At 48.6% G+C, this 27,415-nt stretch overlaps 2 protein-coding genes across 3 annotated transcripts in view; one reads left to right on the top strand and one right to left on the bottom strand.

Annotated features, from left to right (window-relative positions):
• Positions 1–27,415, bottom strand: part of Ift140 (intraflagellar transport 140) — an 86,133-nt gene that overhangs the window by 19,414 nt on the left and 39,304 nt on the right. The window lies entirely within an intron of this gene.
• Positions 1,284–25,499, top strand: Tmem204 (transmembrane protein 204). 2 transcript variants are annotated; one of them, XM_029471009.2, is made up of 3 exons: positions 1,284–2,147; positions 12,243–12,398; positions 24,728–25,499. In XM_029471009.2, exons 1-3 carry the CDS (start codon positions 1,985–1,987, stop codon positions 24,970–24,972), a joined length of 564 nt encoding a protein of 187 aa, XP_029326869.1. In that variant the 5' UTR covers positions 1,284–1,984; the 3' UTR covers positions 24,973–25,499. The 2 variants fall into 2 exon arrangements, with proteins under 2 accessions (XP_029326869.1, XP_021041712.1); XM_021186053.3 differs by having other exon boundaries at positions 1,326–2,264.

Genomic DNA, 27,415 nt, shown 5'->3' on the forward strand with positions numbered 1-27,415 from the left:
AAGCCACAATGACACTTGCTACAAACTTGAGGGTGAAAAATCATGTCATTCCTCAGAGGACTTTCGTTCTCAGAACTGCTGACAGTCAAAAGGCTGAGCAGAGACAGAATCCTTGCCTTTTGGAATGTAAGCTTAAGGAGTGCCAGGAGCCTGACTATATATGGGAACGTGTGATTGAAGGCAGCCACACTAGGAAGTAGGGGGTGGCCCAGCATGTCAGTTCATGAAGACAGGAAAGGTCGGTTCCGGCTTGTTCCGGCCAGCGCACTAGTCAGCACCAGGCTGTCCCAATCCTGCCGGGTGCGGTGCGGTGCGGTGCGTGTGCTTGAGATGGTTCAGACAGCCCACAGCTCCTGTGTTCTTGTGTTCATGTATGCAGCTCTGGAACCCTGGTGGGAGGCTCTGGAGGCGGGACACAGAGTCTCAGACCTGGTGGCTTTTATCTACCAGAGCTGAAGCGCTATGAGGAAGGAGAGCAAATGTACAGTGGCTCTGTCCAGCCTCAGGGGAGCGAGCACTATGCTAGTAAGCAAACTTGGCTGCTTAGAAGTCACATCAGTTATCCAGCTTGCCTGGCGACACAGCCCCCTTACAGAATCCCACCTTTTCCTGCCAGCCCAAGAACAACCCCTTGCAGAGGCTCCTCAAGGTTCCCCTTCCTGGTAAGGTCTGAGCACACTTGCTCCCTTGAGGTGAATGGATCTCTGTCAGCAGATGGTGGCCTGCCTCAGGTGCCTCTACACCCTACACTGTCCTGCCATTAGTTCCACATGTTGTGGTGACCCCCCAACCATAAAATTAGTTTGTTGCTACTTCACAACTGTAATTTTGCTATTGTTATGAATTATAATGTAAATATCTGTGTTTTCTGATGGTCTCAGGTGACCAGTGTAAAAGGGTCATTTGACCCCCAAAGAGGTCATGACCTACAGACTGAGAACCACTGCTTTAGACATTGGGGACTCACAGCACCTTTCATGCCTTGGGCAATGGATGGATGGACGGATGGATGGATGGACACCTAGTCCCTTAGGATTCTGCCCGCCCGTGCTGTCTGTAGCATCCCCTGGTCCGGGACCTAGCACAGCTGGCTAGGTTTGACGGCAACAGGTATGAAGATGAGTGTCCTGGCTGGCATCCCTGACTATTCCTATGGGACAGGAAGATGGGGAGGGGCAGCCAGGGGTGGGCTGGAGCAGGCCTCTGAAGTCTCCCCAGGCCTTTCCCATCAGGAAGCACATCCTGTTAGTGTCTGGCTCTGTGGCAGGGCTGCTATTTGTTGCAGTTGGCTACGCCCTCCTGCTCACCAAAAACAGCCTCAAAAACAACCATTTCCTCTCTGCTGAGAGACAGGGAAACGGGAGCTCACACACATACGCGCATACACACGCTTCCTTGCGGCAGGCGTTCTGCTTTTCAGGACCTGCCATTTGTGGCAGAGGTACCAAGACGGGATACATAGCAGAGAGGTGGCCAAACCCACACTGCTTCCACAACCCTGCTCCTCCATCAGACTGGCTCCCACAGCCCGTTCTGAGGCGTGTAACCTGGCTGATTCCCACGCCGTGCCTGCCTCCTGAGTTGCTGTTCATTTTCCACTGCTGTAGGCAAGAGGCACTGTGGACAGAGCCTCCCTGGCCTCTGTTCCAAAGAAGACGACCCACTTACAACTCTGGATTCTCGCTGGTGCAGCCAGTGCCCCAGATTTCTCCCTGGAATGGGTCTTGGGGAGACCAGCTTCAGCACAGGCTTGTCCCTGCTCCAAGCTCAAGAGGCAGGCTAAGACAGGGCTGTGTGAGTAGCTCTCTTGGACCCGTCCCATGGGTGACATCCTCCTGTGCTGGGCTGGAGCTGCTGCATAGCTTCCCAAGGATGAGTGCTGATGTCCTCTAGCCACCCCTAGCAGCATCTTGGCTTTCTCTGGATGCACAGTGGCTGACTGGGACTTGGAACTCTCCGAGATAGACAGTACTGGCAGTCAGGGATGACTCTCCAGAAGCTTGTGGCCACCGCTGTGCTGGTGGCCCTGGTCTCCCTCATCCTCAACAACGCAGCAGCCTTCACCCCCAACTGGGTGTACCAGACGCTGGAGGACGGACGCAAGCGGAGTGTGGGGCTGTGGAAGTCTTGCTGGCTGGTGGACAGGGGTAAGGGAGTCACAAGCCCTGGGACTCGAACTGGGCAGGTGGACACCCATGACTGTGAGGTGCTGGGATGGGGCTCTGAATCAGCAGGTTTCCAGGAGTCCCGAGGCACCGTCAAACGTAAGTCTTGTTATTTTTCTGTCACCTTCCAGTGGTGAGGTGAGGGGAGGTTGTGTCCGTCCATTCTGGGGGTGGCAGCAGGGAACCTGCACCTCCTGCCCACCCTGACAAGCAATGCTACAGAGCTCCACTGTTGAGCTTAGACTCTGCCTGTGGCTTCCTTCACAAGAAGTCACTCCCGTGGCTGGAGGCTCCTTCTCTGCCATTACATGTGGCTGAAGGATGAAAGATGGGTATCCTACTCAAAGCAAGTCATTTTTCCTTGGTTAAAAAGAAATATTACTTAATAAGGAAAACAAGAAATGTGAGAACATGTGGGTGAGTTCTGTCTTAACGGCTGAGGTGGTCACAGTGCAGGCGACTCTGGCTGGGATGTCCAGGAGACCAGAGGAGGCACAGAGCAGCAAAGGGCAGAGTGTTACATCCCCCACCCTCATGGTGGCCTTTTCCTTTCCTAGCTCTCTTGTTCTGGGGTCTATGCACTACCCTGGGAGTTGGGAACGTCTCTTTAAATAGCATACATGTTTGAGAGTACGAGAAGAAAGGGCCACATAAATATGAGGATGCAATCTAAAATCGACATGTCTGCTGACATGTGAGTTCTTTCCTGGCAATGACCCCCTAAAAGCAGACAAGAGGTCTGTCTAACAAGTACCCAGTCTCCTACAAACTGTCTTGGAGGCTAGAGGTCAGATGGCGGCTGTCGGGAGATGACGCTGGTCTTTAGAAAGCATGCGACATAGGTGGACATCTGTTCAGTGTAAGGGGACTTCCTGGAAATCCTGAGCAATGTGCCCAGCGCAACCACCTTAGCCCTGGTCATGACTGACACAGGGCTTGCCGACAAGGCAGGGGAACACCACCCGCTTCTTGTGAGCACAGGCACCCAAGCTTACCACGGGACAGCTCAGTCTCTTCCCTTGGGTCTTGACAGGCAGGGAGCCCTTTACTGAAAAGATCAAAGATGAATGCACTCTGAGGAGCTAGATGCCTTGTGGGAGGCCAAAGGTCTGAATGTGGGTCTCTGTCATGTGTCCATGGAGAGCTCTCCCTGTGCATCCTATGACCATTCTGCCTAAGCAGGAGAGCTAGTAACCTCAAGGCTTCCCTAAGCTTCTCATATGGGCTGCGGTTTGCCCAGTCCTAGAAGCCTCAGGTCTTCTGGGGTGGGGCCAGGTATAGGCAGGAGCTCCTACCTAGTGCCTCTCATTAGGCTCTGAGAATAGCCAATTCCAGACCCAGCCCACTCCAGGCCATAAAGATTCTGAGGAGGCCAAGCATCCCTTGTGATATGTGCACACTCCTGCCTCCTTTCCCCGCTTTTTGTGCCCTATCAGGTCATCCCAGGAACAACTTGTGCAGACATCTGTTCTTCCCACTCTCCACCTTCTGAGGTCAGGCCAATAGAGCGAACAGGGCCCCTATACCTTCCTCCTTGTCCACATCTAAGTGGCAGCATGGCAGCCTCAGCTGCTCCTGCCCTGAGTACCCCTCATCTTCCCCCTTACCTGAGCCTAAGGTTCCCACCTATGTGAGCCTGCTGCTCTGCATTAGATCCCCAGACAATTTAAAGTAGTTTCCTAAGCTTGGGTGGTGGTAGATGACTATAATCGTAGCCCTCAGGTGCTGATCCAGGCTGGTTTGGGATACACAGTGAGACCCCTGTCTCAAAGAGAGAGAAAAAAGCCCTCCTTTTGTAATTAATATGGCCTTGAAAGGTAGCTGATCCTCAATGAATCTGAACAGCAACTGTTGTTCAAACAACAGAAAAATCAGAGACACTTCTTGATAATAAGTAACAGGACGGAATTTTGGAAAACAGGCTGGATGGGTAATTCTGGTTGCTAACACATTCTAACACACACTGAGACTGAAACGCAGTAGAACAAAGCAGCCATAAGTCAGCATTTCCTGAGGGAAGCTGGTCCCTAACCCCCTGGCTTGGGACAGGGCTGCTTGGCTGTGTGCCCGGGAGCCGGGGGGGGGGGGGGGGAGGGGCTGCCGCTGGTCTCTTCCTCTCCTCTGCACGAGCTTCGCTCCCATCTGTGCCAACCACTCCTCAGCTCACACGCTTGCTCTCCGTGGGACACAGAAAACAGCAGCCCCAGTCGGAGATTCCTGATACCCTCATCCATGTGCACGTGCATTCCCAGTCTGCAGACCATCTGCTACCTGTGACCCTCTGAAGTCAGACCTGTGACCAGCCTTGAGACTCTCAGGCAGGACCTTACCGTGTAACTCATTAATTCTGCCATCTAGACAGATGGCACTGGGGTAACATCCTTCATGCCTGAGCAATGACACTTTACAAAGCCCTCCAGTGCACATCACGGGCCTATCAGGATTGTCTGTGGCACACAGGATTACGTGGCTTGCTCACGATTTCATTATGAGAAGCAGCCTAGGGCATTGGAGCAACACTACAAGACAGGCCACTTTTAGCCTTTCCAGACATCACCGGTGGGGCCATGTGTCATGGTCACCTCCTGCTAGCTCTGAGCTGTGAGCTCTGGCTTGTAGAACACATGGAGTTAGAATCACTGGTGCTTTTTGGCTGCAAACATACACGGGACCTACCTGAGATGCAGACTGAGCACATGGGCCATTCTGTGACATTCTGAACTCTAGTCTAACGGCTCTGTGCTCCCAGATGTCTTGAGAGCACTGGATAGGAACATGGTTCATCCATGTCAGGCCTTTGCCATATCATACTGGGGCCTCCCCAAGAGAGTCATGAGGATTTTCGTACCAGTTAGCCGTTCTGTTATGTGCTGCCCAGGTAGACTCTTCCTTTAGAGAAACTGGGAGCTAGAGACCAGGGATTTACTTGGCTTAGTTAAGCCTAGGGTTAGCCTTGCTCTCTGGTGCTCAGTTTCCCTGGCTCCCTTTTGCAGCCTGTGCTCTTGATCGGGGATCTGCAGTCTTTTGTCTGAACTTAGGCAGCACATGAATAATGAACATAAGGTTGAACCCTGGCTCAGATCAGCTGGACCTCCATGCTACCCAGGGAGATCCCTCACCTCCTGTTTCTAGGCAGTCCCCAAGCATCTCTACAAACCCTTCCACCATGCAGGACATCAAGACAGGCTGGCTGGCTGGACACCTGGACAGACAGACGGTAGATGGTGGCCCTGTGGCTGGAGCTTAGTGTCTCTGTCCCGTAGGGTGGGGCTCTGGAGCACGCTGTATGATGCAAGGGGATCTAATTTAGGCAGGGAGTGGGTGAGTTTACAGAGTTGGTCATGGCGTATGGCAGAGCTCTGAGAACTCAACCTGCTAAGAAGATAGGAGTAGGGAGGACAGAGGACAAGACGGGCCAGCAGTCAGTCTGCACTCTCTTCCTGGCTCCATGAGCCACTGCACAGCTTGTGCAAGCCACTTGGATCTTTCTCTTTGCAAACAGCTCTGTCATTTATTCAGCTCCTTTCCCAGCCTTCAGCATCACATGAAGCTCAGGATGCCTATGTGCTGTTCCTGTACCGCCTTCAACATCACATTTCCACACCTTCCCAATCCTACTCGGCTTGAGTCTACTCGGCAGCAGAGTCTCTGGGTGGTTATATTAAGTCACAGCTTCTTAAACTGCAGGTCGTGTTCTCAGAGGGAGTTGCATTGGGCAGGGGTTGGGAGGCCATCACAAGAAATCTGGCAATTGTAAAAGTTTCTGAATCAACAATACGCTGAATGTTCAACAATGTTCAAAGTTGATTCAGAATCAATTTGGCTATGAACTTGGAAGTGTCCAGGGTAGGGCTCACCTGTGTTGTTCGTACGTCACTACAGCCTTGGCCCTGAACTCACAATGTATGCACGTGGCACTTTCTCATGCTTTGTGCTCTCGCCACACAGTGTCAGGGCTGCTGCCTCAACCACCTCAGCTCTGATTTGAAACTTGGGACAATATGAAGGGTCATGCTTTCACCACTAAGCTTCTTGCTCTTACAGAAGCATAATTGTTTAGTAACAAGTAACAAAGATTTAAGTATTTTTCCTCCCATCATCCCCCAGCAGGCATGGATCATATTGGTCTGTCTTTGGAATTATTATGGTAATTGATTATTTTCCATTTTTCTTTATGAGACAAGGTCTCACTCTATAGTCTTGGCTGGTCTGGAGCTTGCTATGTAGACCAAGCAAGCCTCAAACTCAGAGACCTGCCAGCCTCCTCACCTGGAATGCTGGGATTAAAGGTGGGCATCCCTCACTGACTATTTTTCCTTTTATATGTTTGATTTTATTTGGAATTCAGACAGACTTTTTTTTAACAGTTTCTGAGACTGCTTTAACTATACTTCTGCCATCTCACACTATGTGCAGCTGACACACCCACATGGCAGTTTCCAACTGTCTGTAACTCCAGTTCCAGGAGATCTGCAGGCAAAATGCCAATGCACATGATGTAAGAATAAATATATTATTAAAATAAAAATGTGGGGTTGTCAAGATGGCTAAGTAGGTAAAGGCTTTAAGCCCAAGACTGACAACCTGCAGTCGGTCCCTGGACCTCGCATGGCGCTAGGAGAGAACCAGGTCCTGAAAGTTGTCCCCTGATCTCTACACAATCGCTGTGAAAGCAACACTGTTCTACTCCCAATAAATACATTAATGTAAGTAAATAAAAAGCTTATGAAATCAAAATCTGAAAATTGAAGGTGCGCTACAGCCTATAGTATGAAATATTCAATCATGATTTGATTCTCTATCAAACACATTCATCTCATTAGTATGAAGTTTGCTTTTGTCTTTAATAAATGGTAAAATTATAGATATATACCAAAATTACTTTTAAAGTGTATTTATGATTTATTGTCAGTAAATTCTTGGCTTTATTCCTATTTCACCTATACCTCAGTTATGCAAAACATTTCTCAGGCAAAAAGTGGTTGTGAGGTCAGAGATGGTGGGACACAACTTTAATCTCAGTACTTGGGATATCTGGGAGTTCAAGGCTAGCTTGATTTACATAGGGAACTCTAGGCCAGTCAGGGCTATCTAGAAAAACCCTGTTTCAATACATACATACATACATACATACATACATACATACATACATACATAAGCAAGCCAGGTGGTGGTGGTGTACACCTTTAATCCCAGCACTCAGGAAGCAGAAGTAGGCAGATCTCTGAGTTTAAGGACAGCCTGGTCTACTGAGCCAGCTTTGGGACAGCCAGGGCTACATAGAGAAACCCTGTCTTGAAAAAACAAAACAAAAATAATAAATAAAAATTTAAGAAGAGGGGTTATAAGTGAGAAAAGTTTAAGAAGCCATGCCATGGGCTGGAAAGGTGGCATGGTTAAGAGCACTTGCTAATCCTCCAGAGGACCTGAGGCTGACTTCCAGAACCGCCTGATGATTCACACCTCCTGTAATTCCAGAACCAGGAGAATCCCATGCCCTCTTCTGGCTTCTGTGGGCACCAGGCACATACATGGTGCACACATATATATGTAGGTAGACACATATACATAAAATAATAAATTAAAAAAAAGAAGCCCTGATATATGGAGTAAAAATAAGTATGCAACAGCTAGGGAGCTGGCTCGGAGGGCCAAATGCTTACCGTGAAAGCATGAGATCCGAGTTCAGAGACTCAGCACCGTGTAAATACCAGGTGGGTGTGGTGACCAACTCGGAGTTCAAATGCTCAGGGGTCAGCTGGATAGCTATGGGAGCTCTTGGTTCAAAGAGACCTCAGTATATAAGTTGGAAAGTGATCAAGGAAGATACTTCATGTCAACCTCTGGTCTCCACACACATGTACACCCCTCCCCACCTACATGCTCCAACACGTGTAAACATGCACACCCCATATATACATATATATGTGTGTGTGTATGTACATATATGTATATATATGTGTGTGTGTGTATATATATATATATATATATATATATATATATATATATATATATAAAAATGCAAAATAAGTAAGAAGAAAAGTCTCAGCCACACAAACATTCTAGGATAGTTGACAGGATAGTGAAGAATGTAGGTTGGTGTAGGTAGTCAGAAATGCCTTTCCAGCTTACAGAGGGAGCTTTGTGGAACACACACCATCTGCCAAATGGATAGGGCACCCTGCAGGAGCACACAGCATTGGGCTGAACCTCCTGCTGTGTGTGGTCACTAACAGGCTGGCTGTAAAGGGGGGAGTTGCAACCAGAAAATCAGAAGAGGCAGCCACTGGTCTGAACCACTACCAGAGCCACCAGGCCCTAAACAGCCCTGTGCCTCAGAAAGCCACACCATTCTGTGAGTCCCGCAGCTCAGGGAACATTTCAGCTGCCCCTGGCGCTCCCAGTTCCTCTGTCACTCTTCCTCCCTCTAAATCTTTTTAGAGTCTAAGAGCACACTTGCCTATTTTAAGCTGTGCCTATACCTGGAGGGATATGCCTGCTTGTTTCCTACCAGGAATCTTAACTTTCTGGACCCTAGTTCATCTTCAGATTTATCTTTTTATTTTATTTTATTTTATTTTTTTATTAGATATTTTCTTCATTTACATTTCAAATGCTATCCCGAAAGTCCCCTATACCACCCCCCCCTCCGCCCTGCTCCCCAACCCACCCACTCCCGCTTCCTGGCCTGGTGTTCCCCCAGATTTATCTTGATTAGCATGCACACAAATGCAGGTGTGCAGACACATGCATGCCATGGTGCATGTGTGGAGAATAGAAGTTGGCTTTTGTGGGTTGATTTTCTTCTTCTACCTTTATGTGGGTTCTGGGTATCAAATTCAGGACATCAGGCTTTTGTTGCAAGTGGGTTCACCTGCTCATCAATGTTGCTGGGCCCTATCTCATGCCCCTTTAAAGTGTTAGGGTCTTTAATGATATGCATTCTGGTTGTCGTAACTAAGGACATAAATTTACAGTCACCAGAAGCAGGACCCACTGGAGGCTTTGCTGTGGGTAAAGTAGGAGAAACTACCACAGTACCCAAGCTAGAAGATCTGGTCAGTGGCAACTGCTGCTCCAGCAGCATCTCGCTCTGGGCGCCACCAGATCCACAGGCTGCTTGGATTGTCCAGTAAGCTTAAGATCTTGTACAGCCACTGAGCTCTTCATATATACAGGCGTTGTACAAGATTCACTGGGATTAAATCTGCTTGTGCTACTCCCACACTGGAGGGGGCAAGGTGGAAAAGCTTGGGATCTGGAAGGGGCCCTGGAGTTCTAAGTGATGGGAGAGTTCTCTGCAGAGGAAGTAGCATAAAACACAATAGGAAGGCCAGGCTGATCCTTGGCAGAAGTGGCACAAAACCCTTGAATGACTCCGTCATTCCACAGCCTAAATATAAACACGATCCTGTAAGGGGCATGAATCAGACAGCATCCAGCATGAAGACGGGGTAGGGCACACAGAGGCCTAGGCAGAGATGACAGTCACGTGGCAGAGCACCCCAAGAGCAAGCCTGTGTTCAGTTCATGTGACAAGATAACTTCTCTCAAAACTGCCATAATGGTTTGAGAAAGGCCTGAAGGAAAAGGGTCACAACGTCATGGTTGCCAGTATGGGGTTTTAAGTAAGTTTTTAGCCCCGTCCCAGGAACACACTTACAATGTCAGTTTCCAAGAACAGAGAAGGGTACAGAGGCCTCTGGCCATTTGGATGAGACAGCTTTCCCCTCTGAATTCTAGTCTCCAGGTCTGTACATTCTCATAGGCCTCAGCTAGATAGTCAATGGATTGAGACTTGACTGTGTAATGCAGGGAACATGGGAGGGTGGGGTTTCAGGGATGGGTTAGAAGGGATAGCAGAGGGACAGAGGGACAGTGAGGTGCCCACAGGCCTAGGGCAGAGGTACCTATCATGTGCTCAGACACGTGAACCCACAAGAGATGAGAGGAAAGGCAGACATCAAGCCAGAGAGCTTCGAGCTATTTTGTAAATTTATATTGCATTTCAACAAACATTTAGGTCAAGCCAAACAGAGATGCCAATAGTGGCAGTAATGGTTCAAAGTTACCTTCTAGCCATTTAAAAGCCTTCTGAGGGGAAGCAGCCTGCCCCTCCCTTGGGTTGCCTTTCTCAGTCTTTGTGAGAAGTGTAACAGAAGCTCTTCAGGTCTCTGCAAGTGGGGCCTTACTTGCTGGCTCACACAAAAGAGGCTCCCTAACCTGTGCATGAGCTGGCCAGCCTCCATCCTAACCTGTGCATGAGCCGGCCAGCCTCCATCCCTTCCCTGCCCTCAGAGGAAGACAGTCCAACAGTAAGTAACCCTGGAGTGCAGGTTCTTCAGGGATCTTGGAAGGTTGTGCTTTTGTGTGTGTGTGTGTGTGTGTGTGTGTGTGTGTGTGTGTGTGTGTATTCAGTTCTTGTGTTTCTGGTGATAACATTTGTGATAAGCCAATTCTAAAAAGCCATCTTGCAAACGTGGGAGGAGGAGTGCCTCCGGTCTTCCAGGTCTGCTTTGAGCTGAGCACTGACTTACTTGCAACACATCTGTGAACCAGAACTTCCTAATAGACCACAAGACACGGCAACATGAGGCTGGGCTACGGCACCCCTGGTTTCTAGCAGTCTCCACTGAGAGATTTGCTGTTGATCTGGGGCAACCTGGCCTATTAACGTCAACACTCAGTGTGCCACCATTTCACAGTACACAGTACACAGCTTTGGTGTGACATTTCATTTGAGGGAGAAACAAAATTCTGGGCCAGAAGTGCTCTGTCTACAGTTCACCGACAACACTCTGACTTGTCCATCTTCTGAGAACAGGGTGTGGGGCAGGGAGTAAAAGGCCGGCACAAGGTTGGACCACTACTGGCTGCTGCCAGAGCAAAGGACTAGGAGAATAAGTGGATGGGAGCCTGGGTTCGGCAGACTCAGTCTGGCTCCTGCTCTGTCCATTGCTAGTAGAGAACCCAAGTGGAATCTCTTTTTTTTGGGGGGGGGGTTTCGAGACAGGGTTTCTCTTCATAGCCCTGGCTGTCCTGGAACTCACTTTGTAGACCAGGCTGGCCTCGAACTCAGAAATCTGCCTGCCTCTGCCTCCCGAGTGCTGGGATTAAAGGCATGTGCCACCACGCCCCGGCTGTTCAAGTGAAATCTCTTAATGCTAAAGAATTAAGTCTTTTGCTCATAGGAGGGAGAGGTAATAATGGAGAGTTTCAAGCTGGGTATGGTGCTCCAGGCCTTTAATCTCATCCAACAAACAAAAAACCCAAAACAAAATAAAGCCACTGTTGAGATCTTGGTGTCTGATCAGCTAACTGGGGACAGCAGCTGAGAACCCCTGGGGTCCATTACTAAGCAAGAAACTCTCTGTTGACAGGACTTCCCCTTCTGGCTTCACTTAGAATGTACTACCTGAATGAAAAAGGAACATTTGTCCCATCAAGACCCAAACCAGGGGATGGGCAGGTGGCTCAGTGAGTAAAGCATTTGCTGTGCATGGTCAGAGTGCAGATCTATGGCACCTACAGTAAGCCTGGGTGTAGTGGAGGGAGCCTGTAACCCAGCACTGGAAGGCAGAGACACCACGCTAGCCAGTCTAGCCAAAATGATGAGATACAGAATTGCCGAGACCCTATCTCAAAGGCTAAGGTGGAGAACAGTAGAGAAGACACTTGCTCTCTGGCTGCCATGTGTACACATGTAAGCAGGTCTAACAGCCCCCTGCCCCAGTACCATGTGTATGTGTATACACATACCTACACTACACATACAGAAACTCAAATCACACAGCAGAATTGCAGCCTAGGGGCGACGTGACCTTGCACTTAAGCTCAGGGGTCCTGGAGTGGCTGATGAGAAGACACGAGGATAGCATGAAGACTCCAGGGTGGGTAAGGTGCTCTCACAAAGTTCTGTTCAGAGAAGATTCTAGCTGTTTGTATTGCTTTTTCAAAGGTCCAACAGAGGCCCCTGATGGAAGTGGCTATCACTGAAATGAGAGTGGGCCAGCCTGACTTGGCTCTTCCCTATGGCTCACACACTGACGACCTGCCTTCCCTTCTTTTGGCCCGCAGTACAGTTTGACATGATGCGTGCCTGCAACCTGGTGGCCACAGCTGCACTTGTTGTGGGTCAGATCACCTTCATCCTTGGGCTAACGGGCCTGCCCCTGATGACACCAGAGTCCCAGTGCTGGGAGGAGGCAATGGCTGCTGCATTTCAGCTGGCAAGTAAGTACTCAGGGCCGGAGGAGTAGCCACACTGTGGCCCCATAGAGCTGGAAGACCTGCTGGGCCCTTGTGATACCACGGAGGGAGAGCACCCCAGGGCCGTGGGCAGCTTGAGGTGTGGTTCCAGGTTCTAGCATACTCAAGTAAGCGGTTCTGCTTAGCTGAGTCTACAGAATCTGCTTAGCTGAGTCTACAGAGACATTTACCCTTCTGTATGTCAGTGTGCGCCTGCTGTCAATTTGATGAAGCATCTGGGGAATAATTGGTTTATGTTGGGCAGAGATGGGAGGCAGCCTTAGCCTAGTCCCAGCCTGCCCGGCTTACAGTCACAACACAAAGTAGGGCTCTGTTTAAGTGGGGCTCCCTGGGGCCCGACCTGGGCTCAGCATAAATCCTTGCTCATGATCAGTGAGAAGCTCATGTAAGCATGGTACACACAGGCAGAAGCCTAACTATAAATGCGTACATCGCCCCCATCCTGGCTGCCACACAGATGCAGACCATAACCTGACTGCATGACACTGGGTTGTCAGAGCACAGCTGCTTCAGCCATCCACCGACTTAGTGATCTGGGGATACTGTGTGCAGGATCAGATATGATGGAAGCAGATTTGCTGTTTGTTATTTTTGTTTATTTGCTTTGAGACAGTATCTCACTATGTAGTCCTGGCTGGCCTGGAACTCATTACGTAAGCTAGGCTTGTCTTAAACCCAGAGATCTGTCTGTCCAGGCCTCCTGAGTGCTGGGAGTGAAGGCATGTGCCACCACGCCTGGCTGAAATTTTGCTGTTTTTAAAGGATGAGAGTGGCGTCACCACCAGCAATGATCCACAGAATCGTGAAAGGGTTAGACTGGCGTTAGAAGTCAAAGCAGGTGTGTGACCACGACCCACCACCTCTGGTGATTGGAGTCCCACTGCTCAATCCTGTGGGCTCAGAGCTGTTAGGATCATGAACAACTAGGAGAAGTTCAAGTTTCTTGCAGCTCACGGAGGATGTCAGCTGTGTGGCCTATAGACAGAAGAGCGGCACACAGGTGCACATGAGCAGAGTGTGGGACATTCTTTATCCACCTTTCCTTTTTGGACTAGAATGCCAGTCATTCCTGGGGCCAGCGTCTACTCCTGACAGGGGAAACAGCAGGAAGTCTGAAGGGAATCCTTCTAGGAATAACAGATCCTGGGCCTTTATCTTCCTTGAGAAACAGTTTCCAGAATGAGGCTGACTGGTATTTATGTGCTACAGAATGCCTGGGGGGAGTCAGGAAGCCCTGCTACCCTGAATGCTAAGAATAGTGTGGCAGAATGGTCCTGCGAAAGTCACTTCCCTGGGGCCAGCAGAGGCAGGAAGGGGTAGGGGTGGGGTTTGGGAAGGTTGTGAAGTCTCTGTGGAAGGACCCAGGGCTCAGTGGCACGGGAGCTGGAACTGTATCCTGGTTCTACCAATGTGAATGTGAGCCAATCACCGAGCCAGCTGCAGTTCAGTTTACCAGCTGCAGTTTACCAGCTGCAATATGAGATTGTCTCTGTGATACCCACTGGATATGAGACATGCAGATGTGACAGGGGAGGGGGGGTGTCAATCCTGCCCCCTTCCTGCCTTCACCACTAAGAGTACAACATGGGCATGTTTATAAAAGACTCACACTTTGCCCTCTATTGATCACACATAGAAAGTAAACAGTTCTTCCCACTGAAGGAGTGGCCTCTACCATCTGAATCCATCCTCGAGAAGGAAACGGAAGATTTTGAGAGCTTCCTAGGAAAAGCTGAGTTTTAAAAAGGCTTGGTGCTAGGAATGCACGCTTTTAATCCCAACATTCCGGGGATGGAGGTAGGCAGATCTCTGTAGGTTCAAGGCTAGCCTGGTCTATAGAATGAGTACCAGGCCTGCCAGAGTGACATGGTGAGACCCTGTCTAAACCACCTTCCTCCCCAAAAATAACAAATAAAAGACAGCTTAGTGCCAAAAGGGAAAAGAACCATAGTTCTTTTGTTGTTTATTTTTCTTCTCACTAGTTCCTGCCTGAACTATTTCTAGTGAAAGAATCAACCTGATTGCTGCCTTTCTTACACTGACAGCCTAGAGACTCTTACTTGGAATCATTAGAACTTGTGTGTGTTGTGTCCAAATACTCACTGAAGAAAACTCAAAATAAGGAAAACTTCCATTAATTGAAATTGAGTTGTCCTTGGCAGTCTTGGAGAGAATTTATCAGGGGCCTCCTGAAGGGGTTCTGGGTTAATACACTTCTATTTTGAATATTTCAAGGCCAGCACAACCTCTGGAAAGGTTCGACCATCTCTGTCCAAAAACTTCCCAACAGCTGGAGGCCAGTGGAAAAAGCCAGGGCAGTGAGGGTAGTGGCCCGGGGCAGCAGTTTGGAAGCTCCTCGTGCCTCCCAGGCTGCCTCGTCCCTTTGGTATCCGACTATCACTCTGACGGGTCTGTTTTGCCCAAAAAGGAAATGCATTTGGCCTGTTTAGACTGTTTCATTGACAAACAGTACAGAGAGCAGCTATGTGCCTTTCTTCTATCACACTGCTAATTTTAGAGCTGGGTTTTTTCCTGTGCTTGGGTCTGTTTTAAAGCCAGGGAGAGACTGTGGGGCGCCAGGATGTCCTGTCACAGGACGAGGAAACGCCTGCTATTACCTGTTGTCAAGCTAACCCGAGTCCCAGTGCTGGGGCGAGGTGGGTGGGTAGCGGGAAAGAAGATGCTAATGATGAGAGGAAAGTCTGTGGACTTGACAGAGCAGGCTGAGAACCCTAGAGCCCAGCAGAAGGAATAAACTAAGGGGAGGCAGCAGGCTCCCCGCCGGCCTGTGCTATTAGCCCCACATCTCTGGGCACCAGTACCATGTTCAGCACAACCCTGAGTAAGAACTGCAGCTCTGAGGGACCCTCGCGCAGCACCATCAGGGACAGCTGTGGTAAGCTGCTCCTCTCATGGGCTGTGAGCCGTCTTGTGTGGTTTTACCCTTATAGGTTCCACCAAGTACATGCGACAGCATTTCCAATATCTGCTAAAGACTTTCCAAGCCTAATTTTGCTTTACCTAGAAGCTGGAAAGATTCCTTCGTGACCCTTATATTCCATGTGCTCTCAACATTGCTCACTCAAACTCCACTCTAAATTTCCCCTGGGAAAGCAGCTGTGTTTCTGACAGGGAGACAGGTCCTAAGACAGAGAAGTGCCCACCAAAGTCCTGGGGAGACAAGGGGGAGAGGTGGCTCTGGCTGTGGCTCTGTTATCACCAGGCAGTTCCACATGGGCTGTCTTGTTCTGTCTGCTTTCTCCTCTTCCCATTCTCCCTTTCTTGGCTCTCGGTCATAACTGGCACAGCACAGGTTTAAGAAGGCCAGATGTTCCCACTATCTCCTCCCCAAGAACCAGCAGCATGATGATTGGACCATGCAGATAGAGCACACAGAACCCTTTGAGCCCTGTGCACTCACGTCCCCAGCAGGAAGGTCTGGAGTGAGAAGCTGGCCTGAGCATTTGGTTCTGATTGTCAGGTCTGAGTGCTGTCTTTGGCCTCCCCATAGAAGTCCATGCTACGGAAGGTGCTGTGTACAGCTCCTGCTCTGCTCTGTATGCCCTTTCTACTTCTTCTGTCTCTATCTCTCCTCTTCTCTTTGCCGCACCGTTTTTTTTTTTTTCCTAATGGTGCTAAATAATGAGCTCAAGTTTCCCACACATTAGCAAGCACCTTACCACTGAGCTAGATTCCCAGCCGCCCTTTTTCCTTTATTATGTAGCTCAGGTTGGCCTGCAACTCACCATGTAGCACAGGTACAGGAAAAGTAGCCCTGACTAGGTGAGGGTAAGCACTCTATAAAGGCAATGAGCTTGTGTGGCCTCTGGCTCTTCGCTGGCACCAAGCAGCATCTGGAGCTGTGAAAGGAGCTGGGGTTGGTTCACAGCTCTGCTTAGGAGGTGCCTCAGCCCTACATGGATGTTGAGGACTTCCAAATTCTTCAGGTCCCAGTACATGCCTGGAATGCCCTGTTGCCTAAGGAGCCCACTATGAGGGCATTGCACACGGGGTCAGGCTGGAAGGCCAACACAATGCCCCTCGTTGTGCCTGTGTGTCACTACCAATCCATGCAAGGGCTTATGGTATCTTCTCTGTGGAATGCCTGGCTTAGGAAGTTCTACAGTTTGTTCTGGGAGCTGGAGGTCTTGGAAAAGTGAATGTGTAATCTTGAAGGCCATGTTCTTTATCTGCATTTTCCTTTAAAAACTCCTCTTCTACCCCATTAGCATTATAGTTTATATAACCCATTTCCAAATCTCTTTGGACAATGGCAGTATATAGCCAACAAACAAACCAATCGAACAAACAGCAAACAAGAAGTCCCAAGTACAGCATATGGAGCCAATTTGTCTTCCTGATGCCCAGGGATGTCCTGCGAAAGGTGGGTTGTGTGAGCTATTCCATAATTAATTACTTTACTCAAAGCTACCTTCATGGTGGAGTCTAAGCCTGTCTCTTCTCCAACATGTATGTATGTATGCATGTATGTATATGTGTTGTATTTGTATGTTCTGGTAACTGGGCCCAAGCTTTGTGCATGTAAGACAAGCACTTTACCACTAAGCTGTACCCTCAGCCATTAAAAAAGTAAAACAAATTTTTCACTTCATGTGTTTTGAGATGGAGTCATATTAGGGGGCCCAGGTTGGCCTAGAGCTCTCATGATGGCCTGGAATTCAACAGATAGTCCAGGCTGTCTTCAAACTGGATGCCTTCCTGGCCCTAGCTTCTAAGTTGTTTCTACAAGCACACAGCACCACACCTAGCCTTTGGCTTTCTGAGACAGTCTCTTGTTATGAAGTTTAGGTTGGTTTTCAATTTGCTGTAAAACTTAGGTTAGCTTCAAATTCACAATCTGCCTGTGTTTCCTCCTTTGTGCCAAATCACCTGCATGGTCCATCATACTTGGTGAATAAATTTCCTTTTATGGATGCTTACCAACAAGCCTAGGCCTTGTGCGATTAGGTTTTGTTTCTCTGAGGCCTGTGTCTGCACTTGCCCGGTTTTCACTGCCTGCACTGTGACTTTTGCAGTTCAGACTTTGCAAAGCTCACTGACAAAGCGTTACAAACCAAGTCACGCACTCTTAGACAGTGGATGTTAGCACCACCAAGACGACTGTCAACACTGGGCTCTGAGTTGTTCCTTATCTCTTGGCTCAGCCAGTTCTGAACCTGGTCAAATATTGCCAGAGGTCAGGCATGGTGGCACATAGCTTTAATCCCAGCATTTGGGAGGCAGAGGCAGGCAGAGGTTAAAGGCCAGCCTGGCAGTCTACAGAGCAAGTTCTGAGTTAGTCAGGGCTACATAGGACTCTGTCTCAAAACAAACAAAGATGCAGCCAACCTTCCCCAACAATAAGTCCCCTTGTCCCAAACTTCCAGAGCTTCTCCTGTGTCACGAATAATGTTTTCCTTTATCCTTTCCTAGTAACTGTTAAGGTTTCTTCTTTTAAGTACTTAACCACAAAGTACTTTTGATTAGGCTTTGCTCGGTCGGTCGGGGTGATTTCCTTTTCTGTCTTCTTTATCTGGTCCTCAAGCACCACCGTGCTTCCTAGGTCTACCTTATCTCTCCTCCCCTCCTTCCTTACCCAACTGAGCCATTTGGGAGCAATAGAAGAACGTGATCACCTGTTCCCCAATGCTACGGATCCTTCTACTAGGAAGAACCATTTGGATAAAAGATCAGGCTCATGTCATGTACTGCTGAGTCTCCTAACACAAGGGATTGAACACTATGATGGAAGAGGTAGAAACCTGGTTAGCTCATCTTCCCTCGTTACACATGCTGGCTACACATGCTGGACATGCCAAGGCTGGCAGTGTCTGCAGCTGACCCTTTGCCAGGACGCATCTTAGAAGCCAGCCATGTTCCCTCTGAGGCACCAGCACTTTGCTTGCTCAATTGCAGGGGAGCAGCAGAGGTCAACCCCAGTGTCTTTCCTCTGATGCCACCTGTGTGTATGTTTGATAGTCATTCCAAAAGGGAAGACTCTGGGACAGAAGCTTAGGCCCCAGGAAGAAGGCAGGAAGGAAGAAAGAGAGGAAAGGGGCGCTCTCCACTGTGCTGGAATTCACACCGCCCTCCACTGGCCAGAGCAGAGGAAGAGGCTGTTTGCTTTGGCAAAGGGACTTCATAGAGATGGAACTGATCCCGTGTGTGCAGAACAGAGCACTCGCTGAAGCACTCACTTCCCTTCTGGAGGTTTCTGGACAGGCTGATTACATCACTGAAAACTTGGGGGAGAGAAGCCTTCAGGGGAAAGGACACGGAGGAGAAAGGGAACCTAACTTAGGGGTGATGAAAGTAGGATTTCTAAGCCAAAAGCCAACCTTGGCCCACACTGAGCATATTCATTCATTCCTTTCCCAAGCACAGAGGCCCCACAAGTAGAAGCTAACCTTACTTCAGAATAATGTCTATAGTACACGATGTGGAGCCTTCTCGCAGAGGCAGGGTCACATGGGGACGCACTGAGTACATGCAGTGTCACACCTCTGCTCTCCCACGGTTTATCTGCTTTTTATTAATGACGCTGAATAATGGGGTGATTTCTTCCTATCATCTCTTAGCCCATAATGTCCTATCTGTTGGTTCATGGCAGGCCTTGGATGGCAGCCAACTGTCGAGCTAGAGGATGCTAAGAGCTATCTATGCCTGTTACAATGGATCAGGCCCCCTCTTTGTAGGACTCCGCCCCTGGGCTGGCCTTGGCTCACCTAGGTCCCTTGCTCAGATTTCCTATAGGGCTCCATATTGGGAACGGGCAGACTATGCCATTTCCCCTTTCTATATGCGTTCTAACGTGGTCAAAGCTGACTGACAACAGAACTGAAGCTTAAACTGATCAATACCCAGAACGAGTGATGTGTCAACCATTTACTTTTGTTTTTTTTTTTTTTTTTTGAGAGAGTGTCTCTCTATGTAGCCCAGGCTGGCCTGGCACTCAACTTCCCATCTCTGCCTCCCTAGCTCTGGGATTGTAGGTGTATGTTACCATAGCAGTATCTGGTATGAGACTTTAGCACATAGTTATATGCTTTTGTCACAGAAAACAACCTAGACTTTCCTTTCTACTTTTTTTTTTTTTTTTTAATATGAAAAAGCAAGTGAAGTGCAGCCTCTGACTTTCACTCCAGTGGGAAAGGGGAGACACACAGAACTCAGCCAGCCCAGCCCCAGGCCACATGCTGCTGGGTTTCCATGACTACTGGTGAAACAGGTGAAGGGCCGTCCAGCTCACTCTTCCTTTGTAAAGTGTGTATCAGTCAGGCCCCATGTTTATGTATGTGGTTGTGAGTGGGTGTGCGTGCATGCCATATGTACTTGTTAGTGTGGCGTGGGTGTGCACATGCCTGTGTGGTGCCCTGAGGTCTATAGTAGTTGTCCTTCCTTATCATTCACCTTTAGTTTTGAGACAGGATCTCTCAGTGAACCCGAAGCTCCTCAATTCAGCTAGAGACTAGTGACTGCCCCTTGAGCTTCAGGTGCCACCTGTCCCTCCCTACCACTCCCCATTGAGGGTGGTTACAGATATGTACCACCATGCTGAGCTTCATTCATTCATTCATTCATTCACTCATTCATTTGGTCTTTTGAGATTGGGTTTCCCTGTGTAACTCTGGCTATCCTGGAACTCACTCTGTAGCCAGGCTGGCCTCAAACTCAGAGAGATTTGCCTGCCTCTGCCTCCCAAGTGCTGGGATTAAAGCCGTGCACTACCACTGCCTAGTTTTGTTTTGTTTTGTTTTGTTTTGTTTTGTAAACATAAGTTTTGTGGGGGCATCTTAACTTATGTCTTCATACTTGTATTGCAGGGTTTTGGCCAACTGAGCCATCTGCCCAGCCTAGATCTACAGTTTTTAACCTTCCAATTTATACTTTCAGAACATAGAGGGCTCTGCAAGGTCTTTTATGCACATGTCAACTTACATCTCTTTGATTAACTTATCAACGGGATGCGTGCTCTTTCATCTTCTCTGTTGTTCCTGGAAGTGGATACGTCTTCTGAAACTTTAGTTTGTGTGCATAATAAGTAATATAGCTAGTTATGGAAAGGTCTAGATCCCTTTGATAGAGCTGTAAAGTCACCATCCTGAAACAAATCACTGGCCACCTGTGAGCTCCAGTGCTAATCCCTAGCATGGTCCTTGGGAATCTTAGCTGGGGGTGGCTTCAGTCTTGTGAGACTAATTCTGATCAACTTTAAGATCAAAGTAGCTGGGCAACGGTGGCACATGACTTTAATTCAAGCACTCAAGAGGCAGAGGCAGGCAGATCTCTGAGTTTAAGGCTAGCCTGGCCTATGAGCAAGTGCCAGGTCAGCCAGGGCTACACAGAGAAAACAAAAACAACAAAACAAACACAAAGCCCTACAAGGTGCCAGCTCCTCCATGGCCTTTACTCAGCAGGGGCAGCGGGGTCACAGAGGAGCTCAGGCGGGCACGCCCTTTCCTTCTTTTCCACAGGCTCACGCCAGCCTATTCGGTTTCCCATTTGCTGTGATTTGCCTCAAGTTACTTACTTAGCACATAGTTCCTGACAGTCCTTGGTATTCTGGAATATCCTTGGTATCCTTGGATTCTGGCACTCCCAGACATGGGAGAGAGAAACCAAAGGAGGACACCAGGCACCGTAAGATAGCCAAGGGACAGCCACACTGAACAACTAAATCTCTCCTAACCACGACGCAGCAGGGGCGAGCAGAAGCCACGAGTGGCAGGGGAAGAGGTGTCAGGACAGAGGCATCAGGAAGCCATGAAGCATTTTATGCATGGGGAAGGCCTAAGTTTTGCTCGGTGACTGAAGAGGAGGCATCTGATGAGCAATGTCCTCGGCAGTGTCAGCCAGCATTTAGAACATGGAACTGTGGAGCAGGTCACTCCTGCAAATCTAGCAGCAAAAAGTGCTTGACCCTCAATCTGTTGACATGTTTCGTCGTTGTGACACATGCATACAGAGGAGTTAAAGCAGGCATGACTCCGGCACGTGGGACAAACTGACCACAAAGACTGCTCCCCCAAGGTGACCCTTCTGCGCTGGTCCAGTAACACCAGACTTTTTTGACAGTTTTAGAGCCTACATATTTTCTAGAGATGCAGCTGAGCCTGAGTGTGAATAGTTCGGAGGGACTGCCTATATGTGCTCTTGTATGTCCTCCGGGACCACCACATCTGAGACTCTCCTCCCTTCTCTTTGCTGAAATGCAGTCCATGCTGGGCTGTCCCCTAGGGGCCCCTCTCAGAGGAGGCTCATTTGAATCATGACTACATGAGTACACATTCCTGAGAGTGCAACCGTGAGCCCAGGGCCGCACCACACCTTAATGAGTAGAGCAGGTCTCTTGGCCCTGCACGTGCCAACACTTGCTGTTTTCCCCTTTGCTAACTTCCCTAGTCACATGACTGCATATTAGTCTTGACCAGAAGGTTCAGAATTATTAAATTTTTTTTTTTGGTTTTTCGAGACAGGGTTTCTCTGTGTAGCTGTCCTGGAACTCACTCTGTAGACCAGGCTGGCCTCGAACTCAGAAATCCATCTGTTTCTGTCTCCCAATTAAAGGCGTGCACTACCACACCCTGCCTGGCTAATTCTTTTTTTTTTTTTTTTTAGGTATTTAGCTCATTTACATTTCCAATGCTATACCAAAAGTCCCCCATACCCACCCCCCCACTCCCCTACCCACCCACTCCCCCTTTTTGGCCCTGGCGTTCCCCTGTACTGGGGCATATAAAGTTTGCAAGTCCAATGGGCCCCGGCTAATTCTTTTAAAAATATTTTTAAACATTTTAAAATTGTGTGCACTCACTCATTAAGAGTGAGTGCAGGTATTGAAGGGGCTGAGAAGAGAGTGCTACACCCCTTGGGGCTAGAGTGACAGGCACATGTAAGCCACCCAACATGGGTGCTGAAAACCGAAATCAGGTCCCCTGCAAGAGCAGTATGCACTCTGTATCATCCAGCCATCTCTCCAGCCCCAAGGAAGCTTCTTGTAAGGGGTTACCCTCAGTCTCTTCCTTCTTACACACTAGGGATGCATATTGGCATATTTCTTTCTGCTTGCTTTTGCTTCCTTAGGCTTCATATCCCTCCTTGTTTATTACTTATTGTTTTAGAAGATATAAGCTAGCAACCTCTGTGTACCCAGTCTGCCTCGATTCCAATCTTTTTTCTGTCTTGAAACAAGCATAAAAAAATTCCTTTGGCTAGCTGGGCATGGTGACACACACCTTTAATCCCAGCACTTGGGAGGGAGAGGCAGGCAGCTCTCTGAGTTCCAGATCAGCCAGGGCTACCTAGAGAAACCCTGACTCAAAAAAAATAAAAATAAAAATAAAAAAGAAAACAACAATAAAAGACAAAACCAGAAAGTCTTTTGGTTGATAAACATGCCCAAAGATATGAGAACAAGAGAACACAAAGTATTTTTATATCCGTTAACAAAATATCAGCTTTACTCTACTAATATGAATGCCTATGGCATGAAGCTGTTAAAGAGAAGCCTAACTCTCCTTCACTGGTAGAGAAGTTGCCTCTAGTAGCAGGTGGAATGCAAGTGCACCCGCATGTGTGCGTCTGTGTGTATTCTAGAACTTGCTCATTAGACCAGGTCTTGAACACAAGAGATTCACCTGCCTCTATCTCTATACTCCTGAGTGTCGGAATTAAAGATGTGAGCCACCACAGCCATTTTGGAATGCAAATTTTAATAGTGTTTTCATGTATGAAATTTTTATGCATGAAAAATCCACAAAGTACTACAGTGAACCCGAACGTGAGTTTTAATAGCTTACGATAAGGTGGAGGAAAGCAAACTCCATCTGTTCTCTCCTCCTGGAAGGTCCAGTGAGGATGAGATCAGAGCCCCCACATTTTACAGAAGTCAAAGCTGTTGTCTTTGTCTCTCTGTCCCCCACCTTGCCTGTCTCATGATGCTGCTCTTTGCTCTGGACTACACAGGGCCATCCTGAGTTGGAAAGCGGTGGTGGTTTTCTGAGTGAGTGGAACATTGTAAATAGACATACAGATGTCAATATGCAGGGGTATAGAGGGACCGCAGCTCCGGTAGGGGACACAGATGAACCCGAGGCGGGTGGTGTTTTGCATCTGAGAAAGACAGGTAGACAGTTGGAGGAGAATGTTGCTGGGGAAGAAGTGGCTGGTCTGTGTCTTCCTCCCTCTCTCATGGCTGTTTCTGCCCTGCCCTTTTCATCTTGATCCCACAGTTGAGCTAGGGCCTGGTGATTCCCTGCAGCTCTCTCCCAGGGCCAGCTACTGCAGCAGCACAGCATAGCCTCTGCTCATCAGACCTGCAAGTCTCCCAGTGCTGCCCTCTCTCCCAAGCAGCTGTCCTCACACCCTAGTTGACTGACAGACTCTGGGCAGAAAAACCAAGATTTTCCCATTACTTACAATAAGAAACTAACAAGATCAAGCCCTTGTCATTGCTTATAAAAGGAACTGGTGAGAGCCAGACCTGGCGCAGAACTCAGGAGAATGAAACAGGATGACAACCCAGAGTTTGAGGGCAGCCTAGGCTACACAGTGAGAGCTAGTCAGGGAAAGGAAGTGGACCAACAGTCATGAAGCAGTTGGACCAGCGGGTGGCTCCTGAGTCACCTCTCCTGCCCTGAAGTGTCAGGTGAAGGAGAGGAGGGAAGGCCCAGGAGAACAGCAGCAGCACAGCAGGGTAGGGCAGTGAGAGGGAAATGCTCTTGAGAAGCGAAAGGAAACCAAACGTTACCAAAACCAGACCTGAGCCAGGCCCCGGTGGTGGCTCCGAGTGTGGGCTCTAGGTTCCCTGATGGGAGAGGGAACCTCTGCTCCCTCTGGCAGCAGAATCATGGGTACAGAAACTCTCCAAGAGGGATTTAAGCCAGTGGACGACAGTCTGTTTCTAGATAAATTTAAGAAATATCTTTTTTTTTTTTTTTTGCTTCAAATTAACAAGCATTTATAAAAACCAGAGGTAATTCAACTCGCTTTAAGATAATGACGGCTGGTTCTGGCTGGGGCTAGGAAGGCTGCCTCCCAGGTGTGGGGACTGAGTGTAGATGGGCAGACTGTTGCCCAGGGGTTGACAGGACAGGCCTAGTTCTCCCACTGCAGCCACTCAGATGCAAAGCCTGGCTGTAACCTCAGGTGCAAAGGCTACAAGAGACAAGCAGGATTACAAGTAGCTCTGCCCTATCCTAGGAGGACAGTAGAAGGACAGGGGTACAGCCTGACTCCTGGGGACTCCTGCTCGGTACACGCACACTTCTTAACCTCTCCTCTCCTTCCTGCAGGCTTCGTGCTGGTCATCGGACTGGTGACCTTCTACAGAATTGGCCCTTATACCAACTTATCTTGGTCTTGCTACCTGAACATTGGTGCCTGCCTTCTGGCCACCCTGGCGGCTGCGATGCTCATCTGGAACATTCTTCACCGGAGGGAGGACTGCATGGCACCCCGGGTGATCGTCATCAGCCGTTCTCTCACTGCGCGGTTTCGCCGTGGCTTAGATAATGACTATGTGGAGTCTCCATGCTGAGAGCACCCTTACAGGGACTTTCTCTATGAATAACCACTATAACGCTGTAGTCTAGAAATCGGTAGACTGCTCCAGGCCTTGCTTGTGCAGAGGTGTGGGGCGAGTCTGGGCTACCTATATATACATATGTATGATACTCATGTACATTTATTACGTTACATATGAATATATTATATGTCTCTGTGTCATTGTGTCATCCTACTTCTGACACGATCTTCCTTGGCCAGGCAGAGCATGGCTTCACATCATGCGAGTTTCAAAGGTGGAGACTAGAAGCCGAGACAGGGAATGAGGCAGTATGGGCGCCTTGCTCTCCACCTCCATTTGGGGTTAATTTATTCTGCATCTACTAGGATGGTATCCCCAGTTACTTTTACGAAGCAGAACATCCAGGAATCTTTTCATGAAGGGTCTGACAACCAGACCTTACCAGGTGGTACCGGTTTCATGCCAGAGTCAGGTTAAGAGTGTACGTTTTACTCCTGATTGTTGGTCTAAGTTAAAATAAACACGAGCCTCTGAACTGAGTTTCTCCATCGTGTCTCTACTCTGTTCTGAGACTTTTGTGGGATGACCCTAAAAAGGGCTAAGAAGATCAGTTAAGGGCCCCCCCGAGGAGGCACATACCCTAAGTCATGGTTGGTGCAACCCTGAAGTCCACATTCCTGCACCCTGAAAACTGGCCTGTCACAGCAGAGCAACAGCTGAGACAAAAGGATGAAGCCCACTAGCTTTTCTCAGAAAAGCCTTCTCCAGCCAGGGTGCGACAGGACAACGGATACCTCCAGAGGCCTCGGTGCTTTCAGACAGGCTGGAGCCCGCAACCTGGGCTCCCCAGGAGGCATAGAAAGTCTGTACCTGTGGGGTTAACAGGGCTACAGGGCCACGTCTGTGACGGAGCTCCTGGTACACCCTTGCTAGATGGGCCCTTGGGACACAGCACTGCTTGATCGTGACCACCAGGAGGCAGGAATCACTGCTGGCATATGCAGCAAGAAGAAGATGAAGGCCTGTGACATCCCCTCTCTGGCTCCCTCTCCTAGTAAATGCCAAACTTTGTTACTTTCAGCCTTCTAGTGCCTCATGTTGATCAGCTTAAATTCTGAAGCCCGTCCTAGGCCAAGGTTTTGTCTTTAGACAGAATAAACAGTGAAACAGATTGGTGCCTTAAACACACAGAGACACTGATAATGACATATGAGCGTTTACAGATTGGCCATACGCACGCAACATACTCAGCACACTTAGAAACTAGGAGGCTCATGTCCATGGTATAGCACACAGATTTAGCCACACCGTCATCCCACTTGTCTCTTCCTCTAAGACATTTTTATTTCTAGTTATACACTAATACTATGTATGTGCCGGAATACATTAGTATTGTGTGTGCATCTCTATGAAGTACATTAAAGGGTTAAAAGTGGCCATGCAGATAGATGCTTTAGGTTGTGACCATGCCCACAGTAAATGAAAGTGATCCAGGAAAGGGTGGCCTTGCTGGTCACTTCCAAGCTACATGGTCTACATGGCCAGTGTGTGAAAAAAATCCTCCCAATTATAATAAACAGTTGTAGTAAACAGCTCTGACTGTTCTGAGACTCACGATGTAGACCAGGCTGAACTCAGACTCACAGAGACCCGCCTGCCTCAAGGCCTGCATGACTTTGCCTGCCAGCCTTTCCTTTCTCATAGTATAACCCTCCCATATTTTATCTTATTCTTTTAAATGAAAATCTGTCAAATACTTGCGCTATGATTTTTCTGAATTGTCTCAGGAGGGGGAAAGTACTTGCCGACGGCCTGTGCTGATTGGTGTTTTAAGACGAGGTCGCACTCTGCGTCGCAGACTGGCCTGGAACTCACTACACAGTCCAGGCTGGATTCAAACTTACAGCAATCTTTCTACTTCAGCCTTCTAAGTGTTGGGTTGTAAGGACAAGTCAGCACATCTAGGTCATTGTCACTGCTGTCATACATGTAGCCACATTTCAGTGATAGTTCTGTTTACTAACACTTTTGAGCAACATTCAGTACCTGCAGAACTTTTGACCAGAGTATTCTGAACACTTTAAAATGAAGGAAATAATGAGGGGACAGCTAAAGGCCCCCGGCACCACAGATCCAGGCATCAGGCTTTCCTGCTGCACCCAATACACAGTGTACTAGGTATGTCCCATGTCCTTGGGTCTGATGGGCATTTCACTGAGTAGAAACACAGTTAAACATTGTAATATGATCATAGAAAGGCTGTCATCCTAAAATGAAATTGACAAAGAAGGCATAAAAGGGTCTGGAAAGATGGCCTAGTGATTGAGAGCACTGTTGTTCTAGCGGAAGACCTGTACCCACAAGATGGCTCACTATCATCAGTGACTGCAGCTCTTGGGCATCAGATGCCCTCTGACTTAGGCACTGGGCACACATGTGGTGCATATACATATAC

The sequence above is a fragment of the Mus caroli genome, unplaced genomic scaffold, assembly GCF_978045245.1.
Source record: "Mus caroli unplaced genomic scaffold, Mus_caroli_1 scaffold_18, whole genome shotgun sequence".
Lineage (NCBI taxonomy): Eukaryota > Metazoa > Chordata > Mammalia > Rodentia > Muridae > Mus > Mus caroli.